General features: G+C 45.2%; 1 protein-coding gene across 9 annotated transcripts in view; it reads right to left on the reverse strand.

Annotated features, from left to right (window-relative positions):
* Positions 1 to 239: 239 nt before the first annotated feature.
* The window catches only part of atp2b1a (ATPase plasma membrane Ca2+ transporting 1a), a 60,196-nt gene continuing 39,840 nt past the window's right edge, over positions 240 to 20,595 (reverse strand). For 5 of the 9 annotated variants that reach the window (XM_052509219.1, XM_052509218.1, XM_052509215.1 and 2 more), the window contains 13 exons: positions 18,468 to 18,710; positions 17,839 to 18,080; positions 16,699 to 16,936; positions 15,969 to 16,148; positions 15,600 to 15,687; positions 15,377 to 15,483; positions 14,070 to 14,261; positions 10,954 to 11,167; positions 9,989 to 10,200; positions 9,358 to 9,465; positions 5,739 to 5,927; positions 4,939 to 5,031; positions 240 to 2,800 (listed from right to left, as the gene is read on the reverse strand). In XM_052509219.1, coding sequence (XP_052365179.1) covers positions 2,432 to 2,800; positions 4,939 to 5,031; positions 5,739 to 5,927; positions 9,358 to 9,465; positions 9,989 to 10,200; positions 10,954 to 11,167; positions 14,070 to 14,261; positions 15,377 to 15,483; positions 15,600 to 15,687; positions 15,969 to 16,148; positions 16,699 to 16,936; positions 17,839 to 18,080; positions 18,468 to 18,710 — 2,475 coding nt within the window. In that variant the 3' untranslated portion in view covers positions 240 to 2,431. Of the gene's footprint in view, positions 2,801 to 4,856; positions 5,032 to 5,738; positions 5,928 to 9,357; positions 9,466 to 9,988; positions 10,201 to 10,953; positions 11,168 to 14,069; positions 14,262 to 15,376; positions 15,484 to 15,599; positions 15,688 to 15,968; positions 16,149 to 16,698; positions 16,937 to 17,838; positions 18,081 to 18,467; positions 18,711 to 20,595 lie in introns of all 9 variants that reach the window. The other 4 variants (XM_052509222.1, XM_052509221.1, XM_052509220.1 and 1 more) reach the window with 2 other exon arrangements.

Consider the following 20,595-nt stretch of genomic DNA (forward strand, 5'->3'; position numbering starts at 1 on the left):
TGAGCAATACTTTTCCATGTGCGCGTGCACAGGCTATTTATGAGCCATTTTCATCCAAAATACAGGATTATGATTTTTTTTTAAAGTTCTTTAAAAGTGGCCTGTTACGCATGATAAATGAAAAACATGGCTCTATTTAGGCTAAATATCCATTTTTTATTTTTAAAAACCATACACATTACTCAAGTTTCAAATGTAAATCCAATCACGATAATCATTTAAATTACTCAAGAAAAACAGACATGAAGTAGTTTTTATTTCCAAATGTTAAGATAAAAAAATGATAATCCATAAAACAGATGGATAAACATTCATTCCCGTTATAGGAAGAATCTACAGAACAAAAACCTATGGATTCTTTTTTCTTCCCATTTTACATTTTTACAATTTCAAGCTGCTTTTTTGTTGTTGTAAAAACAAGAAAAACGTCTTCCCAAAATATAATTGTCATTGAGCAACTACTGAACATATCCCCCCCCCCCACCCCACTCTCTTGGCCCCCTACACCCTGCTAAGCTTGGGTGATAGGTCTAAACAGGTGAGGGATTTAACAGTCAGAATCTGCACCCTGCTGCTGAAACAAAAACAACCCAACCTGGCTGATAAGCTACTTCACAACTTTAAAAAATGTGTTAGTATTTTGACCACAGGCCTATATAAAAGCCTAGTCTCTTATTTCATACCATTTGCCACCCTGAGAAAAATATTCCTATCAGAACCAATCACAACCCTTTTTAGTGAGTGCCCCACCCCACCCCAAATGTTCCAATGTGTAATTTGTGTCAAACCCCAAAACTCTGGTTCAGTAGGTTGAAAGTTAGCATCTGCGTTTCCATAAAAATACAAAGGTACAATTTGTATGGTTGTCTGTATAAAAATGTTCCCAAGGGAGGTGTTCTGAAACAAAGTACCCCTGTGCAGTTACCAGTGTATGTATGCCTAGTCTTTTTATTCTTAAAAAAAGTGTCAATTCTTTACTTTTTCCAGTATATCAGGTGTCAAAAATATTCTACAAACGAGTCAAATGCAGCAACATTTATGACTGTAGAAGGAGTGTTATTGGGGAGGGGGGGGGGGGGTTAAATGTGAACAAACCATAAATTGGGTGAAATTTAAGTTTTCATAAAAATAAATGAAAATAATTGAAATATGAAAATAATCCACTTGCTTTTATTTTTACCAATACAACATTTTACTACCTAAAGACCAAAAATGTGAAGTTAAAATGTTTTCTTAATTTATAGAATCCGTTTTCAATTCAACCCTTTTCTATGCCTGAGTAAACAAATGTCAATATTGTACATTGGCAGGGACTGAAGTTTCGCTGAGTGAAAAAAAGACAAGAAAAAAAAAACAGAACTGATTCTCAATGTGATGACCAACTGCCAAACTCCCTTTATGAACTCTTAAACGTGAAAACAAATATATACTAGGATTTTAATACCCCTCCCCTTAACCCACAATTAAATGAGAAACAGGATTTTTGAGCTTCCCTGTGAACGAGAAAAACGGAACATTGAAACTGCTAAAGCAATGAACGTAGTAAATATTTATAGAAATGTGAATGGATAGTCCCTGGGGGTTCTTACTCCTTCCTTCTCCTGTTGAAACTCTCCACCCCCCAATGGACCTCTTCGCTATACAAGCCTTAGTGTTTATCTGTTTGGCTAGAAGGTTACTATTTATCTACAAATATATAACAAATAAAAATTGCAGGCAAAAATAGTTCAGTTTCAATAGAAACACCCTTTTTTTCCTGAAAATACAGCAGTATCTGAAATAGTCCTCTTATTCAATGTTTTACTCTGGCCCTCGTTTTTCTACATCGTACGTCAGGAAGCTCTTTCGTCTACAAACAGAAAAAAAGTATCTACAAACTTTGTAAACAGACCTGCTTTTTCCAAAAACATAAATAATTAAAAATATTAACAGCCAATGGAGCAGAAAAAAAGTTTCTGAATGAGCAAGGGCCAAAGACATAAATATACAACACCATTCAGATAAAGAGAAGCTAAAGGTCGTCTTTCATTTCTTACAGCTGATCTTCAAGCCAGGAGGAGGACCCCCCCTCTCATTAAAATAATATGAATTAAAAAAAAAACAGGTCACTTTCAATCTGAGTCTATATTCACCCCTCTTGCACCGAGAACAACCTAAAAGTTATCAATGAGGGAGGGGTGGAGACAAAAGAAGCCCTCGCGTTGCCAGAGGGGTATTTTTAAGAACAAAAATAAATTCTAATTAAATAAAAACCAAACACTACATTCGAGAATGTTTGCTCATTTCAGTCCAGCACAAGCTTGAAGCTTACAGAAGACTATCCGCTCTCCCTTCTACCCCTTCTTTCCTCTTCTCCTCTGCCGTCGCTCCTCCTCAGAGCTCCTCGTCGTGGCTGTGGTGGTAGTAGTAGTGGCTGAGGGTTGGCTCAGAATCAGAGGGAGGTCTCCAGGCTGTGTAAGGGGCTCCCTGGAGCCGAGGGGGTCCCTGCTGCCTTGTTGCCCTCCACGTAGAGATGGTTGTTGCCGCTCTCCACTGCATTATTGTTCTGGTTGGGCGAGGGCGTCGGCGAGAGTGACGGGGAAGGAGGGGTAGGCGTGACGTTGCGGGGGGAGGCGGAGTTGCGCTTGGTCGGGGCATCGTCCTCGGCGTCGGTGTCGTCAATGAGGGGGATGGAGGGCTCCGAGTCCTCTATCCTGAACTCTGGGTGGGTCATGAAGTTGTGGATGGAGCTGCGTGACTCTGGCTTCTCCAGCCCCTCATAGGGGGACAGGGAGCTGCGGAATGCATTCACCACCCGAATCTGTTGGGTGAGGGAGGGTAAGGGGGACACAGTCAGTCTCAACATAGAATCATGCACACATATACATTTTGCATTTTCAGTTGCAGTTCAAACCATGGACACACACAAACATGGGTAAATTGCGGTGAGTTTGGGAAGGGGTACATGAAAAAACACCATTGATTTTGTTGTGAAATTCTCAACAAGACGTGCAAGTATGCAGTGAGGACTAGTCCCGGAGGCTACAGTCAAACTGTGTCGTCAAACCCTGATCACTTTTGTTACCATCTTTCCTCAGACTGAGACTGAGCACTGAGTGGTGGAAGAAACCAGTCAAAAGTTAATGGGTCGTGGGACCATCTCTTACCATCGGCTTTCACACCTCAAGAAAACTCCTCTCGGTATTCAACAAACCATTGAGGAGGAGGGGTGGTGGTAGTAGTAGTGAAAGTAGTAAAAAATATCACAAAATCCAGCTCCAAAAATCCAAATGATTCAAAATGCAAGAAAAATGGAGACATGTTCTAGATGAGAACACATTCATAGAGGACAGAAGCTTGGACACAGATAGGTTAGTTATTTTGGTCATGCTCAGGGTGAGGAGGGTCAGTCACTGATTCTGTTGTGGAGAAAACAAAAACTGCAGCAGCCAAGCAGGTCTAAAGCTGATATATAGCTAGATACACAACAGCACAAGAAACACTCAGACTATAGAGACAGAACCCATGCAGAGCGGTGCTACCTTGTGTTCAACAGTAGTAAACCTTTGAGTATAGCCCATGACACATTTCACAGAATCTATGGAGGAATATGGTTGGAGTCAGTAAGATTCGGGTGCTTGTTGGCTTAATTTTTTGGGGGGGATACAGTGGACAGTACACACTGGCTATGAAAGAGGAATATTGAAATAAAAAGTACATCAAATTATATCAATCCTAAATATTAAGGGTTCTCATCAGCGAAGCACCTGGAAAGGGTTCATCATTTAGTAGGGAGATGTGGCTTATAACCAAAGAGAGAAATTGAAATGAAAACATGGTCAAAACACTGCTCCCTAGTCTCAAAGCCTCTGAAGAAAAAGAGAATCGCAGCAGTTATAATACAATCCATGTCTGCAACTGCAGGTCAGCCAGCCTGAAAGAGACCAGTTGAGGTCACACAGACACACTCCCTGGTAGAGAACAGTTAGTACACTCAGAACACATCAAAGCCCTGAGTCTAAGGAAAGAAGGTTCATTTGGGAAGGGACTTGGTTATTTGCGGGATGCCGAAATTCCATTCCGCAGAGGAGAGGACACAGACATTCCAGGAGCCTCCTTCACACAGTACAGCAGCCCCCGCAATGTTCCACTGATTGTCTATTAGTGGAGCGACAAGGTGGCTAGAATACCCAGACCGACTTAACACTCTGGACTGGACTTCACCCTGGAAAGACCCTGAGAAATAACCAGTCCGGTCTAAAATGGGAAAGGTCATTCATTATTGGTTAGGCGGTGAACGTTGACCAACGTAACCAAAACATTGACAATATGTTTACATTTGGAGAGAGAAATAACTTGTTTATGCTCAGTCAGAGACAACCTCTGTTTTTGGGGGGGATTTTAAGCACTGCCATCTACCGTGACCATGGGCTTATACTCAAAACATTTACACAGCTACTATAGAGGGGCCAGAGCTGCGACAACAAGGCCCACAAGAGCGCTAGTAGCCAGGGGGGCCAGCCAGGGGGGAGGGGCACAGCAGCAGACGTGACCAGACAACAACGTCAATCCAACGTTCCTCTAGCTCCTCCCTCCCTCAACCTCTATCTTCAGAGAATGAAGCAGAAGCAGGAACAGAAAACAAGATGTGACACAGAAAAAGCCCTTAGAACTCGTGGTGACCTTGTGGGTGTTACAGTACATCCATATACAGCAGTTATGTTACCAAGCAACATGGAAGATATGGTTGTTTTTTATATTTTCTGTATTTTTTTAAGAAAAGGAGGGACAAGTAAGAGTGAATGAATTCAACGTTAGGCGAGAGAGTAGAAGAGGAAGATGTTAGATTTTCATGCACTAAGGAAACACACACTCACACCCCACAGTGGAAGAAGCGGTGTTGGCGTCAGTGGCAGTAGTAGAAAAGGCTACATGTGTAGGGCTAGAAACATTGGTTACATCGTGCTGTTGTTGGCTGGAGGTGGAGGGCTGCCGCCTTAGCTGGCGCTCCTGAAAGGAGCTTCCGCTCTGGAAGGCACTCACTACATCCATCTGCAAGGAATCAGAGAGGGTGACAGGAGAGGATAGAGCCCAGAAACCACAGCAAGAGGAGAGGCGAGAGAGAAAGGGCGAGAGAGAAAGGGCGAGAGAGAAAGGGCGAGAGAGAAAGGGCGAGAGAGACGAGAGAGAAGGGCGAGAGAGGGGCGAGAGAACAAGAGGAGACCAAGAGTGGAAGAAACCAGAGAAAGGTGAGAGAAAAGGCACCAAAATATAATAGAAAGGTATATTTCCCCCCACTCAGAGAGATATAGCAGTAGAGAGAGAAAGGGGGTGAAAGGCACTGATCTGAAGGTTTCTCCCCGAGCCTGATCTGACGCTTTACATTTCCTCATTAAAAAAAAATCCTCCCATATTCAAATACCTTTCACTCCTGGCCCTTTAAGATACCTGTACCTGCTCTGCATGTGGTCTTCTCAGTATCACACAAAAGGGGCTTCTCTTCATTGACCATCACATTATCATGTTCAACTTAGCTTGTTAGAAAGAGAAATAGAATAGGCAAAAGGGACCTTGCTTGAGCTTTCCAAAGCAAACAGAAAATCCAAGTCAAAAGAAGGATTTTGAGGGGAACATGCCAGCTGTTCTCTCAAAGTGCTGAGAGAAAGGGAAAGGGGATGAGAAGTGCATAGAGTTAACCTTATGGCTTTGGATTCCTCTTTGGTGGACATCGGTGGAGACGCGGTCAAGGAGGACATTACCTGAGTCTGGATGCGGTTGAGGCCCCTGAACCAGAGGATCTGTCCACGGCGCAGCTCGCGCTCGGCGTGGTCGATCTCCTCCATTTCCTCCATGTCCTCCAGCTCCTCGTCAGGGATCTCCTGCCTCTGGGTGCCGTGGCCGGCAGACTTCAGGAACCTCAGACTTTTGGTGGGGATGGATGAGATCAGCTGGAGGGAAGAGAGGGGCAGAGGGGTTAAGGGCTTATCACAGTCCAAACCGTGTCTGCAATATTGGACCACAAATCTCATCTCTATCACAGAGGACTGACTACTAACATACAGACAGCAAAGGCCCAGGTTACTGGTATATATGCAATGACAGGCTGGACTGCAACAGGTGCACAACAGGCACCCTCACACAATGCGCATCTGTTAACCGAACAACCAGTTTCCACAGGAAGTCAGCTCGGAAAAGAAATGCGACTGATGAAAAAGTAATGGGTTGTTGTCTGGTGACTAGGGTTGCAAAGGGTCGAGACCTTTTTCAAGAAATTTTCCATGGGAAGTTAAGCCCAGGAATTTTGGGAATTTTGCTTAAATTCATAAAAACAAAGTTTGCTTTATAACGGTAAACTTTTTTTGTGGGATACACAAGGCAATTCTAGATCTTGTGGCATATTTTGGTTAAACTATCGCCAATTCAATGGAATTGCAGCCCCCTGCATGCACAGTGCACTCTTCCATCACATGTGCAGTGCACTCTTCCATCACATGTACAGCTAATTCTCAAGATCTTGCACACTAATAAGATGCTATTGAGCCCACAGTACTACACTGTCTGAGTCAAGGACTACATGCTTTCTGGTAAGTTTTGATTACAATAGTAGGTGGGGTGAATATATTTTATATGACATTTTTGTTAATGAGTAAAATTGTAGCCTACAGCAAAGTGTGTTTAAATAATTTGTAACCTGTTAACAGTTTCAGATAGTTAGTTTTTGCTACCATGTGGATTTTAGCTTGCTAACCAAGGAGTGTTAATTCACCTGTTTCCATACATGTTTCATTTTAAAACATGTATCTTACAAAGAGTTGTTTAATCTAACGGCTTAACTATTTATCTGTACATGGAATTGTATTCATTATTTAAAAACTCTTTCTTTACAGGGAAACGCCACAGGCACCATCTGATGTGTGGAGACATTTCACTGCAGCTAATGTTGAAGGAAAAGCTGTGTACATTTGCAAATACAGTGCCAAATCATATGTAAAGAATGCAAGAATCATCTGGCCAAGTGCATAAAGTTCCCTCAGTGCTTACAACAAACAATCTCTGACAAAAGTCCCTCTACTTCTATTAGAGGTGAAAATTATGAATCAGACACCTTATCGATAGCAACAGCTCATGGTCCTCCTGGAATCAGATTTTTTTTTTTACTCAATGGAGGAACGTAGTCAAGAGAAATGCTGATGAATGTCTTGCTCGAGCTGTGTATGCAACTGGTTCACCTCTGATGCTCACAGGCCATGTGTATTGGAAGAGATTGCTGAATGTTCTTCGCCCAGCATACACCCCTCCAACCAGACATGCTTCTACTCATTTGCTGGGTGCAGAGTTCAACAGAGTTCAAGTAAATCATAGAGAAAGCAAACTGTATTGCAATCATCTCTGATGGGTGGTCGAATGTTCGTGGGAAAGGAATAATTAACTACATCATCTCCACCCCTCAAACCAGTATTCTACAAGAACACAGACACAAGGGACAATGGACACACCGGTCTCTACATTGTAGATGAGCTGAAGGCAGTCATCAATGACCTCGGACCACAGTCGGTATTTGCACTGGTGACAGACAATGCTGCGAACATGAAGGCTGCTTGGTCTAAAGTGGAGGAGTCCAACCCTCACATCACACCCATTGGCTGTGCTACTCATGCATTGAATCTGCTCCTCAAGGACATCATGGCACTGAAAACAATGGATACACTCGACAAGAGAGCCAAGGAAATGGTTAGGTATGTGACTGGTCATCAAGTTATAGCAGCAATCTACCTCACCAAGCAGTGAGAAGAATAAGAGCACCACATTGAAGTTGCCCAGCAACACCCGTTGGGGTGGTGTTGTCCTCATGTTTGACAGTCTCCTGGAGGGGAAGTCTGCTGATATGGACAGCCCCATCAAGAGGATCCTCCTGGTTGAGATATTTTGGGAGAGTGGTAAGCAGCCTGAAACCGATAGCAGTAGCCATTGCACGGATTGAGGGAGACGATGCCTGATGTTCAGATGTAAGAGAAGAAATCCATACTGCCCTGCCCACTTCACTGTTGCTCCAAGCAAACTGCAGTTCTGAAATACATCAAAAAGCGTGAAGACTTCTGCCTGAAGCTCATACATGCCGCAGCGTACATGTTGGACCCCAAGTATGTCGGCAAGAGCATCCTGTCTGATGCAGAGATCAACAAGCCCTATGGTGTCATCACTACAGTGTTCGCCACCTTGGCCTGGATGAAGGCAAGGTTCTTGGCAGTCTGGCGAAGCACACTTCCAAGCAAGGGCTTTGGGATGGAGATGCAATGACAGTCGTGCCAACATATCTTATCAGCCACCTGGTGGAAGGGACTGTGGATCTGAGGCGCCTCCATCATCCTCTAAATCCCACCAACCTCAGCCACCTCAGAGCACAACTGGTCCTTGTTTGGGAACACACACACCAAAGCACGCAACAGGCTGACCAATGAAAGGGTTGAAAAATTGGTGACCATCCGGCCAAATCTGAGGCTTTTTGAGCCTGACAACAAACCATCCTCAACAAGGTTGGAAAGTGACAGTGAAGATGAGGCCTCCGAGTCTGATGTTCAAGAGGTGGACATTGAGGTGGTCCAGGAAGAAGACATGGAAGCCTGAGAGGAAGACAACCAAAGCTTTAGTTTCTACACTATAATTTTACAGATGCCTGTCAAATTTTTTGGGGGGAGATGTGATGGATCATTGGGGATCATTCAATATTCCCTTTATTTTGTTGTTCAGTGAAATCATCCCATGTGAAGAGTCAACTAATTTAATTAAAGTTAAGAATTTAACTAATTATTTTTTCTATTGGAAAGATTTAATCATTTGCAATTATGCCTACTTATAGTAAGTAAAAAGGGTTTATGTTTCTGTCTCCATATGATGTGGTAAATATATCCAATGCAAAAATATCTACATGGTATTAATATTAATTTGCCTATATTCCCGTTAATTCCCACAGAAAGTTTCCACCTCTGAATATTCCCCAAAATGTGCAACCCTACTGGTGACAAAGCAATGTTTGGTCTGTGATCATGTCCGGACATTTACTTGCTAGGTCAGCATCACAAAATGCACAACTAATGACATCACAATCAACAACATTAAAAAAAACCTAAAAAAACAGGAGGTCAACAGGAAATTGTAATACAATAGATATTTCAGAAATAACATGACAGCGCTCAAATCAGGAATTCTAGATCCTTCTGTAAAGATCATCATCCAACTAGCCATTTCAATACAGTGTGGCAATTCAGCTACCCAACACAGCCACATTGGGGCAGTAGTGTATCCCTGACGGATGGGACAGTGTTGGAAAGTTACAGGTGACGCACTTGCAACTCACTGTGTGTGTGTGGGTCTTCTTACCTGACCCCAGAGGAGACTGCTAAAGCCCAGAAAGGTGCACCATAGCCACTGGTCGATGCTCAGGCCCACACAGCTGAAAGGTTTGCCTCCCCACTGCACTATGACTATCTGAGAGGCCGGAGAGGAAAGAAACATATTTAGAGGTCAAGCTCATTTTCATTCACGGTTTCTTGGTTTGCTGATAATTCCATTTGACAGATATGAGTGTTATAACAGGTTTCATATGTACCATGTATGAATATGGTTTTGGGTTTTGTTTTTATTGATTCTTTATTTATCCAGGTGAGAGCCATTGAAATGACTCATTTAAGGGAGCCCTGGCCTTCTTATATATGGGGAAGAACCAGTCTTCCCTAAACATCTGAAACCCTCTTCTAAGAGCATCTTAAATGAACCCCCTAGCGCTGGATTTGCTGATCACTACATTAAATGAGGGAAAATGTACTCCCTATGACTGTGATGTGGTTGTCTCACCTCGCCATCTGAAGACAAATCCACTAATTGTAAGTCGCTCTAGACAAGAGCGTCTGTTAAATGACCAAAACATATATATTTTCTAAAATGGTGTCTGTTTAAAGCAGTGAGCAAGCAGACATGCTACAGTCTGAAGACACTCGACACCAAGTGTTACCTGGATGATAAAGGTGCCAAAGACGATGGAGCAGAAGATGAGGTTGTTGAAGATGCCGTCGAAGACGTTGCGCTCGCCGTGGATCTTTCTGGCGTTGATCTCGTTGAAGAGCTGCAGGAGGACGAAGGTGTTGAAAATAATGGTGTAGTGCTCCGAGGGAGGCGAGTGGAGGGGTGCATACCGCCCGCTGTCGATGTCAAAGATCTGCTCACCTGGGAGGGGGAGGAGAGAGAGGAGAGAGACGGGGGAGGTGAAGCATTGAAATATCTTTATTTTATCTAGATCACGTGTCAAACTCATTTCACAGAGGGTGTCTGCAGGTTTTTGCTCCTCCCTTGTACTTGACTGATGAATTAAGGTCACTAATTAGTAAGGAACTCCCCTCACCTGGTTGTTTAAGTCTTAATTGAAAGGAAAAAACTCAAACCTGCAGACACTAGGCCCTCTGTGGAATGATGTAGATGCAGAAAGGAAACAGTATGGTGGGTCAATTTCCACAACTACTAAGAACGTTGAAGCATAAGGCTCAACTTCACCGCTGTTTTGGTCAGATAGCTAACACGCACTAAAAGCGTTAAAACGAACCCTTGCACATGTGCAGATACTGTGTGAGAGCGAAGTGCTGCATCTTGCTCATCAAAATATCTGTGCCGCTGCTCGCGGTAGTCCCATTGAGATCAGAACACCTCTTTCACATCAAAAGATCAGCAAATTTCACTTAAACGTTCAAATGTTCTCAGCCTTCTGCCGACTGAGGTTCATCTGACATTGGACAGTGAAATGTGTTGTTTTGCAGCCGTTGTACACACCCCTGGATCAAATTAAGGTTAAGTGCCTTGCTCAAGGGCACATCATCAGGGTCTTCACCTTGTCGGCTCAGGTTTATGAACAAGCAACCTTTTGGTTACTGGCCCAACGCTCTAACCGCTAGCCTATCTGCCGCCCGACACACTCTAGTACTTTACCTACGAAGAGCAGGGTGAAGATGATGATGAGCTGGTAGACTCCGTGGCCAAGGATGTTCTTCATCATGGTGCGGGAGATGAGGGGCTTGTTGCGGCCATAAGGCTTCCTCAGCAGTAGAGACTCAGTAGGGGGCTCAGTGGCCAGGGCCAGGGAGGCAAAGGTGTCCATGATCAGGTTCACCCAGAGCATCTGGACAGCTTTCAGAGGAGAGTCCTGTCAGGAGAGAGGGAGGTAGGAAAAGGATAGGGGGAGACAGAGGGAAGGGAGTGGAAAGAGGAGAGATACAGAAAGGGGGGGAGAGCAGGACAGAGTCAGAAAGATTACTCATGCAGTCAGTACTACTTACATAACATCCTCCACACTATCCAAACGTCAGACTGTAGACACACTGCACAAATCCAACCAACGCATTCAAAGTGCAGGCCATAACACGAAGAGCAAATACTGCCTGAGCAGTGATCGTTGAAAGCTAAAAGACTTCAGTAGCCCACACACTGCTCATAAATGACACAAGCGGCTATACAGGTGTCCACTTGCCGAATCACCAGAGCTATTTGGGCTCCAGTAGAGGCAAACCACTTCACACCAGCAGAGGAGCTAGCGAGCTACATACGTCCATACACACATTGACAGCTTAGCATGCTAGCAAAGCAGCTAACTTCATACATTGTGCAGCTTAGCATGCTAGCAGAATGGCTAGCTACACACAGGTAAACACATTAGCATCTACGCTAGCATTCAGTGTGTGTGTGTGTGTGTGTGTGTGTGTGTGTGTGTGTGTGTGTGTGTGTCTCTTGACCCATGTGGCCCTCTAGTAAATGCTCAGCCACTCAACACTCATTATCTCAAAATTACAGCACTGTTGGATAATGCACACAGCTCAGGCCCGGAGCTTTAAATAGCTGTTTGTTCCGTTTCTATTGCAGGCCCATTTACCATTGTTTTACGCCTGGATGAGCACTAATTTGGCGGCTGCTGTGACCAACAGGTCAAATAGGGGCGGATGATTGCTACCTCTAGTCAGAGAACCTGAAAAGCAGCTCTGATCCAAGGGAATACATTAGAATAAATTGGTTGCTCCATTTTGTACTGCCTCAGTCATTGTGGATACACACACACACTCTTCAGTCATAGGTGACAAATCTTGCCATTCAAGCTCAGGGAGGATAAATCCTGGTGCTGCTCCTAAGAACCAAACCCTCTAGTCCCCTCTGAATGCAAATCAAAACCAAGAGTACAGCGCTTAGTTTTTCTGCATATCACATAAAATGAGTCATCAACGCGCGACAGAGCTGGGGTGCTGTGCTCTGCTTGTTTCAGCCGAAGGTGGGGGAGGAGCAGGTGTGTGTGAGTCTGTGTGAGGCATGGAGGGAGAGAAAGTAGCCAAACCGACATGCGCTAGTGAGACAAACTTGTTGCTGCCATAGTTTATCGATCACACCATCTGGTGAAACGGATGTGTAGGCTACATGCCAGTCCTTTTTACGGGTGCTCACATAACTGTCATAAAACTTGTATTCAAAAATAAATAATGCATTTTTTCCCCCTTATTTAACCTTTAACTAGTCAAGTCAGTTAAGAACAAATTCTTATTTACAATGACAAACTAGGGACAGTGGGTTAACTGCCTGTTCAGGGGCAGAACGACAGATTTTTACCTTGTCAGCTTGGTGATTCGATCTAGCAACCTTCCGGTTACTGGCCCAACACTCTAACCACTAGGCTACCTGCTGGTTACTGGCCCAACACTCTAACCACTAGGCTACCTGCTGGTTACTGGCCCAACGCTCTAACCACTAGGCTACCTGCTGGTTACTGGCCCAACGCTCTAACCACTAGGCTACCTGCTGGTTACTGGCCCAACACTCTAACCACTAGGCTACCTGCTGGTTACTGGCCCAACACTCTAACCACTAGGCTACCTGCTGGTTACTGGCCCAACACTCTAACCACTAGGCTACCTGCTGGTTACTGGCCCAACACTCTAACCACTAGGCTACCTGCTGGTTACTGGCCCAACACTCTAACCACTAGGCTACCTGCTGGTTACTGGCCCAACACTCTAACCACTAGGCTACCTGCTGGTTACTGGCCCAACACTCTAACCACTAGGCTACCTGCTGATGACTCCTTGCTGTCCCCAGTCCACCTGGCCATGCTGCTGCTCCAGTTTCAACTGTTCTGCCTTACTATTATTCAACCATGCTGGTCATTTATGAACATTTGAACATCTTGGCCACGTTCTGTTATAATCTCCACCCGGCACAGCCAGAAGAGGACTGGCCACCCCACATATGCTCTCTCTTTCTTTCTCTCTCTCGGAGGACCTGAGCCCTAGGACCGTGCCCCAGGACTACCTGACCTGATGGCTCCTTGCTGTCCCCAGTCCACCTGACTGTGCTGCTGCTCCAATTTCAACTGTTCTGCCTTATTATTATTATTCGACCATGCTGGTCATTTATGAACATTTGAACATCTTGGTCATGTTCTGTTATACACTCTACCCGGCACAGCCAGAAGAGGACTGGCCACCCCACATAGCCCGGTTCCTCTCTAGGTTTCTTCCTAGGTTTTGGCCTTTCTAGGGAGTTTTTCCTAGCCACCGTGCTTTTACACCTGCATTGTTTGCTGTTTGGGGTTTTAGGCTGGGTTTCTGTACAGCACTTTGAGATATCAGCTGATGTACGAAGGGCTATATAAATACATTTGATTTGATTTGATTTGCTGGTTACTGGCCCAACACTCTAACCACTAGGCTACCTGCCTCCCCAATGGTCTATCTTGTAGGCTATGTAGCAATGTCAGACAATTTTATTTAACTTCAGACAAATCTTTTTCATTATTAAAATAGGCCTATATTCTTCTTACAAATGAATACTCTCCCAAGTAATGGAATGGCACCATCCGGTGGGATATATAATAATAATATATAATATATGCCATTTAGCTGACGCTTTTATCCAAAGCGACTTACAGTCATGTGTGCATACATTCTACGTATGGGTGGTCTGGAGGAATCGAACCCACTACCCTGGCGTTACAAGCGCCATGCTCTACCAACTGAGCCACAGAAGGACCACAACATAACCGTGCCCATCCCTAGTTTGTGTGTTACCTGCGTGATGCAGGCGCCGGTGAAGGCCACGATGACGGCCACTACGTTAACGGTGAGCTGGAACTGGAGGAACTTGGAGATGCTGTCGTAGACGTTGCGGCCCCACATCACCGCCTTGACGATGCTGCTGAAATTGTCGTCCGTCAGGATGATGTCAGATGCCTCCTTGGCCACGTCTGTGCCGGCGATACCCTGCAGGTGACACACACACATTAAGTTTTATATTGAAGTTGTGCAGAGCCGTGGTCTAGTGTTAAAGCCCTCCGCTCTAGACACACATATTTCTCTCCCAGGAGACAAGGGTTGAATCCCCACTCCAAACCTTCATACCGTTCCTCATATCCCCGTCTACCCCTCTGTCAACTCATATCGTTCCTCATATCCCCGTCTACCCCTCTGTCAACTCATACCGTTCCTCATATCCCCGTCTACCCCTCTGTCAACTCATACCGTTCCTCATATCCCCGTCTACCCCTCTGTCAACTCATACCGGTCCTCATATCCCCGTCTACCCCTCTGTCAACTCATATCGTTCCTCATATCCCCGTCTACCCCTCTGTCAACTCATATCGTTCCTCATATCCCCGTCTACCCCTCTGTCAACTCATACCGTTCCTCATATCCCCGTCTACCCCTCTGTCAACTCATATCGTTCCTCATATCCCCGTCTACCCCTCTGTCAACTCATATCGTTCCTCATATCCCCGTCTACCCCTCTGTCAACTCATACCGTTCCTCATATCCCCGTCTACCCCTCTGTCAACTCATACCGTTCCTCATATCCCCGTCTACCCCTCTGTCAACTCATACCGTTCCTCATATCCCCGTCTACCCCTCTGTCAACTCATACCGTTCCTCATATCCCCGTCTACCCCTCTGTCAACTCATAACGGTCTCATTAAGTCAAAATGCGTAAGAGAAACAAGAGTTCCATATTCAAGTAGTCGTAGCCCTACACATGTAATTGCGGTGCAGTACGTTTGTTGTTACTGTTGATATGTGCCGATATGTGGTGGCCATTGGTCACTACAGAGTGTGATGTTATCAGTCAGTCAAATTGGTTGAACTTTAGTTCCATATCTTTCTCTTTTTTACGCATGATTACATTCATTGTGATGCTTTGTAAACATGCAGTAAATTACATCCATTAGGTTTACAATGCCAACATCGTTTTTGACTCCCCATATAAAAGTGCAGATTAAAGTTCCATCATGATCGTTATCTGACTCATCAACAGGCAATCATTTACAGCCAACTAGTATCAACATGTTACTTTGTGATAGGACTGGCAGAGAAATGAGTCTCACCATGGCGAAGCCGACATCAGCTTTCTTCAAGGCGGGCCCGTCGTTGGTGCCGTCTCCTGTGACTGCTACCACCTGCCTCTGTTCTAAGACCGTACTGTCAATGATACCTGGGGGGAGAGAGAAAAATATTACCAAATAACACATTTATAATGACGGATTTCAGGACACTGACTTGTGAAAATGACATTTTTCATTTTCATCCTGAAAGAGCAAAGCGAAGTACCTTTGACTAATGTGTGCTTGTCGGTGGGTGAGGATCGTGCAAGTACTCTGAGTTTTGGCCAGATCTTATCAATGCGCTCTTGTTCAATCTAGAAGGGAGAAATTAGACTGATTAGCCTACAATCCCAATTCTTCATCTATCAACCATGTTGTTAGCTCATTACATTAGTCCATCAGGGCCAACTAACCCTACTAGGTTAATTAACACTGAAGTACAACGTCAAACAGGGTCGTGTTCATTAGGTCACATAATGGAAAAAGGTCTCAAACCTTTTGCAATGGGAAATGAAAATAAGTCTTTCTTATTTGGTGATAATGAACACGATTGATTGTGTTTTGGTGTAAAGCCACAACAATATATTGAACCCACCTCTCCCTTCTCGTTGCGGATCCGTCGGTTGAACTCCTTGCCTTCCATGCACAGGAACTCGTCTCCGGGCTGCAGGATGCCGCACTTGGTGGCGATGGCGCGGGCCGTGTTGATGTTGTCCCCGGTTACCATGCGTACCGTGATCCCGGCACGCTGACATTTCTTGATTGCGTCCGGGACCTGGAGGGGCGGAGAGAGAGAGATGTTAATGTGACTGACTGGCTGTGAAATCCGGGTTTCCCGACAGCTGCAGGACTGTCCTAGCTTGCAGAGCTCAACCCTAGGCTCAGCTCAAGTCTTCAGGTCTGGGGCAAGGTCACTGTACGAGCAAACCACTTCTGTTCCATAGGGAACAAGTCATCCTCAATACACCATCTGGTTGCAATGGGTCTTTAACTTTCACCATAACAGGAGCTGTTGATAGACCATGTGTGAGGCTGACAGAGATTAACCATTAACTAGGACCCAGAGTTGTTCCTAGTCAGTGGCCTTTCTGAATGCCACATATCTATACTGATAAGAACACACTTCGGGGTCAATGGAAATGTCAATAACACACTAACTCTGACATTTGCATACAACTGTGTGCAGAGGCTTGCTTCCTTTTCACTAGCCTCATGCCCTAGAAGCCATGTCGGGTGTGTGGTAGGTAAAGTATATCAGATTATTCCACTGTATCTTTGCTAATGTCAGTCTGCTTGTTTTGTTTGACTGTGGTCCATAAACTGACCTCGGGTCTGACTGGGTCCTCGATGCCCACCACACATACACAGGTCAGGCTGGTGAGGATGTCGTTCTCCTGGTCCCAGTCAGGCTCGCCCTCCGAGACAGGGAAGTCGCGGTAGGCCAGGCAGATGGTGCGCAGGCCCTCTGAGGCCATGGGCTCAATCACCTTCTTCACCATGTCCTCTCTGTCCCGGGGACGAAACACCTTGGTCTCGCCGCTCGCCGTCAGGAGCTTAGAACACCTGGTGGTGGGGGAAAGAGCGAGAGAGGGAGCAACAGACGGGTGTGATGGGTTAGACCCAGCGATGTGATAACACACAGCAGGAAGCCTGTTTCTCTGACTTCGTCCCAAACGGCACCCTAATCCCTACATAGTGCATTACATTTGACCAGACCCTATAGGTGGGTAAAAAGGAGGCATGTTTAGAGCCATTTGGGAGGCTTAGACTCATTTCTCCGGGCCTGTTTTTAAGAAGCTATGTTAAGGGGCTTGGTGGGATGCACTTGAACTACTTAGCGCCTAAGCCGAAAACAATTGTTTAAGCTCTTTGAATGAGAGGTGCTTAGTGCTCTACTAATTGTGTGCCATCCACTACAAAATCAAAGGTGTTCCATGTTTGTATGAGGTGATAACCTGTACACTATCGGTATTTTATTTTTTATTTTTTTTACCTTTATTTTACTAGGCAAGTCAGTTAAGAACAAATTCTTATTTACAATGACGGCCTAGGAACAGTGAGTAAACTGCCTGTTCAGGGGCAGAACGACAGATTTGTACCTTGTCAGCTCGGGGGTTTGAACTTGCAACCTTCCGGTTACTAGTCCAACGCTCTAACCACTAGGCTACCCTGCCGCCCCGGTATAGAATATCATTGGGTATATATGCCACTTAGCAGACCCGGTAGTCCAAACTAACTTACTGAATGCACACATTTTAGTATGTGTGTGATCCATGTGGAAATTGAACCAACAACCTTGGCATTGCTAGCACAACACTCTTTCCAACTGAGCCCCACAGAACCATATAATCCATACAGGGACTTAGACGTACACCAATTTACACTTAGTTTACCATTGACAAGTTAAGATTCACCCCACACCGAATACTGAGAGCAGCTTGATTTAGCTTGAAACCCAAACCTACTTCTTGAGGAGGATCTCAGAGGCTCCCTTGCTGAACATGCGGAAGCTCCCGTCGGCGTTCTTCAGCACGGTGCTCATGGACTTCCTGCAGGAGTTGAAGGTGTAGACCTTGTAGAGCTTCTCCTCAGGGATCTCGTTGCGGATGGCCTGGTAGTCACGCTTCAGGTCATTAGCGAAGCCCAGCAAGGCACATTCGGTTTTGTTACCCACCTGGCGCGGCAGACCACCTTCCTTCTCCGGAGACTGGTGACAGAGAGAGACACACCAAGTATCACGTAAGGGTCGTGTTCAGTTGGCACAAAACAGAAGAAACCGGTACCAAACGGAGTGCAATGAGGAGGTACAGTCTGTACTTGCCCAACAAGAAAAAAAGCTGGTCTCCCACTGGAAAATGTTTTGCTACGGCATGGCCTAATGATTAGGACCCAGGTCATGTTGGAGACTATTAACACCACATTCAGTCATGTCATACTAGTGATTTGTTACTGACATGACATTTACAAGCAAAACTCCTACCCCACATTTAATCATCAACAACATCTATTCTAAACCCATCAGTGACTGCACATCGATAGCGCACACACACACACGCCTGTGCAGTACACCATTTCTCGAGGCAGCCTCCCTCACCATAATGTTGGTGGTGTAGGCGCTGTTGACACTGATGCCCAGGACAAGGATGTCCATGATGGTGGCGGGGATGAGCTGGGGCTCAGGCACGTTGCGGTAGTGCTTGTCGGCCACGTAGGCCTGCACCACCGTCATGCGGTTCATGGTCAGCGTGCCCGTCTTGTCCGAGCAGATGGCCGTAGCGTTGCCCATGGTCTCACAGGCGTCAAGGTGACGCACCAGGTTGTTGTCTTTCATCATTTTCTGTTAGGAAGAAGACAGGGGGAGGGAGAAGGGGAGACATCATGAAAAAGGTCATTGAATTAAATATGAGCTGCAGAAGGTAAATATGAGCTGCTGAAGGGGGTCAAAAGCCTAAAAATAGAAAGGGACGGTTTAACTAAGCTTTTCCATTCAACAGTACTGCAGTGGCATCCTCTCTCCCCTCTGCATCAAAAGCTGCTGTAGCTTCTAAGTCTACAGTGGTGTGAGTGGGCTGGATAATGCCTTTAGATACTGGTCTTCCAGGGCTAGGGTCTACTACTGATATTACTAATCAACCTGTTGGCCCAACAACTCCAGTTAGAAGGATCATGACACAGCCAACTGGCTTTAATGTATCATGGAAGGCTAGCCTCTTAAAGCTACAGTCTTAGCTAAGTGAAGGGCTAACCTACTATGTAAGCGAATGAAGCTTGAGTTAACAGGTAAAGCTCATTGGCAGTGTGGGTCTGTTCACACTGCTCGCGGTAATAAGCTACACCAGGAAATTAACTCATGAATTGTAACCTTGCACAGCCACAATGGCTGGGCGATATGTTTTCAAACTTATGGGTGAGTCATGATATACTATCCATCTATCTATATCTCTCTATCTATCTATATCTATCTCTATCTCTATCTATATCTCTATCTATATCTATATATATAAAAAGGTATGTTGATACACCTTCAAATTTGTGTATTCTGCTATTTCAGCCACAAATGTTGCTGACAGGTGTATAAAATCAAGCACACAGCCATGCAATCTCCATAGACAAACATTGTCAGTAGAATGGTCTTACTGAAGAGCTCATTGACCTTCAACGTGGCACCGTCATAGGATGCCACCTTTCAGTTCATCAAATTTCTGCCCTGCTAGTGCTGCCCCGGTCAACTGTAAGTGCTGTTATTATGAAGTGGAAATGTCTAGGAGAAACAACGGCTCAGCCACAAAGTGGTAGGCCACATATGCTCACAGAACGGGAGCGCCGAGTGCTGAAGTGCGTAAAAGCATCTGTCCTCGGTTGCAACACTCACTACCAAGTTCCAAACTACCTCTGGAAGCAACGTCAGCACAAGAACGGTTAGTCAGGAGCTCCATGAATTGGGTTTCCATGGCTGAGCAGCCGCACACATGCCTAAGATCACCATGCACAATGCCAAGCATTGGCTGGAGTGGTGTAAAGCTTGCCGCCATTGGACTCCGGAGCAGTGTAAATGCGTTCTCTGGAGTGATGAATCACGCTTCACCATCTAGCAGTCCGACGGATTAATCTGGGTTTGGTGAATGCCAGGAGAACGCTACCTGCCCGAATACATAGTGCCAACTGTAAAGTTTGGTGGAGGAAGAATAATGTTCTGGGGCTGTTTTTCATGGTTCGGGCTAGGCCACTTAGTTCCAGTGAAGGGAAATCTTAATGTGACAGCATACAATGACATTCGATATGATTCTGTGCTTCCAACAGTTTGGGGAAGGCCCTTTCCAGTTTCAGCATTACAACAACCCCATGCAAAGCGGGGTCAATACAGAAATGGTTTGTTGAGATCGGTGTGGAAGAACTTAACTGGCCTGCACAAAGCACTGATCGAACACATTTTGGATGAATTGGAATGCCAACTGGGAGACAGAACTAATCACCCAACATCAGTGCCAGACCTCACTAACGCTTGTGGCTGAACGGAAGCAAGTCCCCGCAGCAATGTTCCAAAATCTAGTGGAATGCCTTCCCAGAAGAGTGGAGGCTGTTATAGCAGCAAAGGGGGGACCAACTCCATATGAATGGCCATGATTTTGGAATTAGATGTTTGATGATTTTACATTTTTTTCTTCTAAATAAGCTTTGTCTTCAATACACTGCATTTTCAAACAGTCAGGAATAATCTAATG

Source organism: Oncorhynchus keta, unplaced genomic scaffold, assembly GCF_023373465.1.
Source record: "Oncorhynchus keta strain PuntledgeMale-10-30-2019 unplaced genomic scaffold, Oket_V2 Un_contig_4171_pilon_pilon, whole genome shotgun sequence".
In the NCBI taxonomy this organism is placed as follows: Eukaryota; Metazoa; Chordata; class Actinopteri; order Salmoniformes; family Salmonidae; genus Oncorhynchus; species Oncorhynchus keta.